Source organism: Electrona antarctica (assembly GCF_951216825.1).
Source record: "Electrona antarctica genome assembly, chromosome: 8".
In the NCBI taxonomy this organism is placed as follows: domain Eukaryota; kingdom Metazoa; phylum Chordata; class Actinopteri; order Myctophiformes; family Myctophidae; genus Electrona; species Electrona antarctica.
In genome coordinates this window covers 52965330-52971548 of record NC_136789.1, presented here as the reverse complement: position 1 = coordinate 52971548, position 6219 = coordinate 52965330, and the positions used below count along the sequence as shown (strand labels likewise).

General features: G+C 43.7%; 1 protein-coding gene across 3 annotated transcripts in view; it reads right to left on the bottom strand.

Moving 5' to 3' along the window:
* Positions 1-1401: 1401 nt before the first annotated feature.
* The window catches only part of LOC306927424 (disks large homolog 4-like), a 309688-nt gene continuing 304870 nt past the window's right edge, over positions 1402-6219 (bottom strand). For all 3 annotated transcript variants that reach the window (XM_079507155.1, XM_079507157.1, XM_079507156.1), the window contains 3 exons: positions 4592-4704; positions 2965-3056; positions 1402-2147 (listed from right to left, as the gene is read on the bottom strand). In XM_079507155.1, coding sequence (XP_079363281.1) covers positions 2041-2147; positions 2965-3056; positions 4592-4704 — 312 coding nt within the window. In that variant the 3' untranslated portion in view covers positions 1402-2040. The remainder of the gene's footprint in view (positions 2148-2964; positions 3057-4591; positions 4705-6219) is intronic.

Below are 6219 nucleotides of genomic sequence, written 5' to 3'. Positions count from 1 at the left end.
AGGGGTGAAGAAAACCAACCCAAAAAAAAAGCAGAACAATGAGATAACAGGAAGTTCCTTATATGGAGGACGTCCCCGTGTCACGATGTCATCACACGGAGACCGTCACAGGCGTGTGACACGGACGGACGGACGGACGGACGGACGGACGGGGGGGCGAACGTGTAGCGTGGTGGATGGTCTGGCCATTATTTTGTCAAAGTCTTACTACTTACCTACCTATATAATCGCATCTTCGGTTCGGCACCCGATCGATCGATCGATCGATCGATCGGTTCCTAGGCCAAGAGGAAGTGTTTGGAGAAAGAAAAACAAAAACAAAACGTACGTTTAGCCCTCTTTTGATTGGTCAGGAAGTTGCAAAGAAGCACTCCCTCGGCTAGCCACTCCCACCGGACCGAGAGACACTGGACAACATCCGTGTAACGTTTTTGTTTTTTTTGGAAACTAAATGCCGTGGTTCTCAAGCTGTGCCGGACCAGGGACCGTCTGAGTGAGTGGTCAGACGGCTGATGCATTCTGGGAGCATGTTTATTGTGATGATCAATGGATCGGATCAGCGGGAACCACCACTTTATTTATTTTCATAACATTACGATCGTAGCGGGGGTTTTTGCCAATTATTTTTGGGGGGGGGGGGGGGGGGGCACTTTTGCAATCACAGGTTGGGAACCACAGCTGTAAACGATCATCCGCTGCTGCGTCGTCGTCGAGGTAAACACGCGCGCGGTGGTTTGCGCCCCACACTGAGCCATCGTCGGCTATGAGACGTGGCTCTAAAAAACGGGTTAGAACTGGTCTAAAAGTGAATGTTAATTCTTTATCTGCCGAATTACGAACATATTCGTACCCCCCCCCAGCTATGGGACATTATCAGCCACGTATACGAACTTGTTCGCACCCCCTCGTATAGCCTACTCCGTGTACATATAATGGTTGAGGCCCACAGCAGCGTTTACCATTGATCTGGTTGCTATATGCAACGCCTCCGTCACCACCAGCTATGGGATGTTAAAACTCTTTCAAACCTCCATAAGTCGGAATCTAAGAGAGCTGTCCTTGGTGGATCTTCAGCCATACAAAGTTCGGATGTCATTTGTGACTTTTGTACCGCGACAGCTTAACTACAATTATGCTAACAGCTAGCAGCAAACAAAGAGTTAAGGGTCTATATATATAGGCTACATAACGTCTATATTGTAGCTGTTGAAATGACGTCGTTTCAACGTCTAGGCCATGCCTACCCAGCCCATGAAAAACCTTTCACTTTTAGACCAGTTATAAAACACATTTAGACGGACATTTAGACATAATTTTAGATGTCTAACAATCCGACAAATGCTCAGTGGGATAGCCCCCCCCCCCCCCCCCCCCCCCCAGATTCTCCATCCCCGCCTCATTGAGCTGGAATATGCGTTTGATATTTCTCTGTCAGAGAGAGCCGATTTACAAGCTCACAGCGTCTTGCTGTTGCACGTTGTCGTGAGCTTGTAGAACGGCTCACTTCGGGACAAATCGAAAAGGAAAAAAAAAACGTAAACCCCGCTTCGAGGGTTAAAAGTGGTTAATGAATTAACTAATTACACACGCCTGTGGGAGTGGACTCGCATCATCATTGTCTCTCATGGTCTCTCTCTCTCTCTCTCTCTCTTTTGGTATCGTTTGTTGACGGAAATTCAGTGGATTTTCACCCCTCACCAATCCTCCCCATGTCTCTTCCTGCCCTCCGTCCGTCTCTGTGCCGTTGAGGTGCACTCGTCTCTCTCTCTCTCTCCTCTCTCGTGTCGTCTGTCTCTTGTGTTTTTTTTAAAGTCAAAGCACTGCTGACAGACAAGGCAGGCTGGCTGGCTGGCTGGCTGGCTGGCTGTGGGCTTGGGGGCGGGGGGGGGTGAAGGAGATGGGTGGTGGCTGTGTCGGTGTAGTGAGGGAGGGGGGTAGGTAGGTAGATACGTAGGTAAGTAAGTAGGTAGGTACAGGTAATAGGTAGGTGGGCTGGTGGGTGGGTGCGGTGGGTGGGCGGGTGGGGTGGGTGGTGCAGCATCACAGCCTCTCCCGGGTGGGGATCCAGATATAAGGCCCCGATTGTTCCTCGATCACCGTCTTCACCTTGTGGTAGACCTCCTCGAAGCTGTCCCCTTCCACCACGGCTGGACGAGAGAGAGAGAGAGAGAGAGAGGAGGTCAGGGACCGATCCTGACCAAATATACAGACTGACCAATGACCTTTGCGGCAAAGGTCATTGGTCATTGGCAAAGGCTTTGCCTGATGTTTGTGCCACTGTACAAATATAAACAATAACGTGTGATTTTGTTTTTAATAACATTAACATTAACATTTTAGAGTTTAAATCTGTATTATTCCCACCAGACTGGAACAGCCGGTGGGAATAATTTACTTTCGAAAACAGAGGACGACATTTCAAAGCAAGTGAGAAAAGTGAAAGTTTGGGGTAAGACGTTAGTATAAGGGAAAGTTTGAAATGATATTTTGTGTGTTTTCACCATAGCCCCACAACAAGAATCCCTGTCAAAGAATATTATGTACTACTGTACCGGTAAGCTAAAACGTGATAAAAAAAATCAGACCTGTCTGAAGTGAGTGGTGCAACAGCGCCCCCTGTTGGTACCCTAAACATAGGGACGGACGGACATAGGGATGGACTATAGGGAGGGACGGACATTGCTGTTCCTCGGTGTGGTTGCACCACTCAAAAATCTTTCATAGCAAGAGATGAATATCTACAACTTCCAGTGGAGGGACTGAAAGAATCATTGAAGGGGTGTATATTCTGCAACATGTTAACAAATATGATCGAGCTCAAAGTTATCGCCTCTCGACCTCTCACAGTTATCTTCCCCGTCAAGGACCCCCTGGGGGTCCAACGTTATCTCTTCCCCGTCAAGGACCCCCTGGGGGTCCACACACAGACCCGTGTTTTGGTAAAGGCCAGCCGTCAGTGTTTACCTGAGAAGCATTCTAGGAAGTCTTGTTCTAGTTTCAGAGCTCTGTCCATGCCTTTCCTGGCCTGCTCTTCTGTCAAGCGAGTGTTGATTTCTCTGCAAAATATCACACACACACACACGCACACAATGATCTGTTATCAGAATGGAATCAACAATGTTCCATATCCTATATTGAACAATATCTGTATTATTGTGACACGTGGTAGACTGCAGATATACACTAGTAGAGTATGGAAGTCTTGACGCCATTCCGTTATTCCCCTGGGTCACGCCACGGAAGTATTTCTTTCCATAGAAAACACCCACAGAGACAGGGGTTCATCTTGACATCGTGTTATATGAGAACCGTGTTCCAAAAATAAACAGACCGGCCCGGCAGCGATTCGGTCAGGTATGTTTTTTATTTTTTTAATAGTGTCCAGGTTGCTCCTTTACAGGGGAGAGTTTCCCTGGTTGGACGTAGCGCGTGGAAGGAACACGTTATTCCAACCAGTTCCTTTCCCCTCCATCAGGCGCCCCGGCTGGCCAGGGGGAGGCAGTTTAGAGACCAGGATTACTGCATGTTTTTTGTGAGGGTACCTACCCTAGGGGACACGGGGAGAACATGCATTCGGTCAGGTATGTTGACTATGTGTCTTTTATATGACAACATATTACATGTTGATGTTACATTTGCTAACGTCTGTGTTTTTTTGGAGATATTATTTTCTCCTTACTCTTTGGATAAAAGAGTACTTTTTTACACTGTCAGTTGAATGAGTTGATGCTTCATATACCATTCATTATGAGTAAAAGGGCAGGGCTCATTTGTTTATCTGTGGATTATACTAAGTTATATGCCATGATGTAATTGAGACCCTATGGTGTTTTCAATGGAAACAATAAATAACTCTGTGACCCACGGGAAGAGCGCCCTCTAGAGTCAGACTCCGGTTCTCTCTTAACAGTAATAACTGTAATAGAGTAAATACATGGCATTAGATTAATGAATGTATTAACCCATTAAGACCTGGAACGCATCTGTGTCACCTTAGCGTTTAAGCAGCTTTAGCTTTGGATGAAAATTATTTTTGAAAAATCGCGGAAAATCTTTGAATATATTATTCTTTCATGAATGTTTCTAACTCATATCTTTGCTTCTGGGTGGTCCCTGAAACACCATATTTTCAGATTGGGGGTCCGACGGGGCAAATACAGATAATTCTGGGGGTCCTTGACATGGACCAGTCAGCAGCACTGACATACAGTAGGAATAACATACTGTAGGTTTTTCAGAAAAACGGTTAGAAGACATGTAGAATCAGGTCTCATGTCTTAATGTATTAAGAATAAATGCATATTTTTCACTTGGGGAAGGTCATTGTTTTTTTTCCCCTAGTCAGATGGAGGGTCAAGGCATTTCATACCAGGGTACATACATTTTCTCCAGGGGTACACTCTTTGTTTTAAAATCGACCTGTCCCTACATACATGACATTAGAGTAATGTAACAGAATACATACATGACATTAGAGTAATGTAACAGAATACATACATGACATTAGAGTAATGTAACAGAATACATACATGACATTAGAGTAATGCAACAGAGTAACAGGACAGAGTAATGAATGTAACAGAATACATACAGCACATTCTCCAGGGCCTTGGGTCGGACGAATATGGCGATGGGGTGGAGCTGTGCAGCCTGCAGTCTGCGCACGGCGTTGGCTGAGACGTCTAGGATGCAGTGTTTACCCTGCTGCTCACACACACGCACACACACACGCACGCACGCACACACACACACGACGAGGAAGGAGGTTAATACATCGTTGCTGTTATGGGCAGAAACCTCTTATCTCCATAATTGCGAACGCAGTGAGCATTTACTAAGAGACCCAGCAGATCATGTCTGTCTGTCTGTCTGTCTGTCTGTGTGTCACGCTGTAACACCACCCAGCAGCTGTACGCTGTACCCACCACCCGCAGCTGTATCACACACAAAAACACACACACATGCACGCACACACACCCACACACACACACACGCGCGCACACAAAACTTAAAAAAAACTTAACTTAAAAAAACAACTTAAAAAGGAAAAACTTTAAAAGGAAAAACTTACAAAAAACTTAACTTAAAAAAAAACTTAACTTAAAAAAAAACTTAAGGAAAAACTTTAAAAAAAAATTACTTAAAAAAAAACTTAACTTAAAAAAAAACTTAACTTAAAAACAAATCTTAAAAAACACAAAAAAAAGAGAACTTACGTAATTTATTCTAATTGTTGTTTTTGCAATTTACGAGCTGCGTTCGCTTCCCGCGTTTGCGTGTCTTGTATTCTAATATCTTTCTGTTTTTGTTTTTTTCCCCCTAAATGAACGCCCTACGACGTGATTGATCACACTACAGCATCAATAGCACACGAGCAGCAGATCTCGTCAATCTTCTACTTTTGATATTTTTGGGGATTTGAATCCTGAAAAGTATCAGTTCTTTTGGACATATGAGGATTCCTCCACCCGACATAGGATCGTCATGAATACTAATGTTATCACATGTTAAGTCACGTGACCACATTATAGTTTTTATCTATATAGAGGTCTTAACCCATTTAGGCCTGACCTCAAAATTTTAAAAAAAATCTTCTAAATCCTCCAGTTTTCTGAAATAAATATTTTCACGATTTTTCAAAAATAGCAGACCTACAAGCTCGTAGCGCGCCACTCGGTGGCGCGCTACGAGCTTGTAGATCTGCTATTTTTCAATAGCTAAATTATAACATAATGTTTAAAACACCAAAAGGGGTTCCCGCCCAAAATGGGTTAATTTATTACCAGGCATGACCTTATGTCCTTCTAATAAAAGTTATTATGACAAATGATGTATTGCGTTTCTTTTTGGGGAACACGCTATTCCACTATAATCATTTTCATATTAAGCCATAGAACAGTATACACTGTATATGACGGTATATATACTTGCATGGTACATGCACGTACACAATACCACAGTACATGCAGTGCTTTGCCTGTGCCATTCATTCATTCATTCATTCATTCATTCATTCATTCATTCATTCATTCATTCAACCATCCATCCATCCATCCATCCATCCAACCTTTATTGTATTAAATTCTCTGAGATATCATTGAGGGAGACCTTCATTTAGGCTACAGTGACGCAGGAGATTACACATAAAATGAAGGTCAACATAATAAAAAGACAATTTGTTGATAACAATCAGTTAAAACCGTTGCATGCAGGTAATGA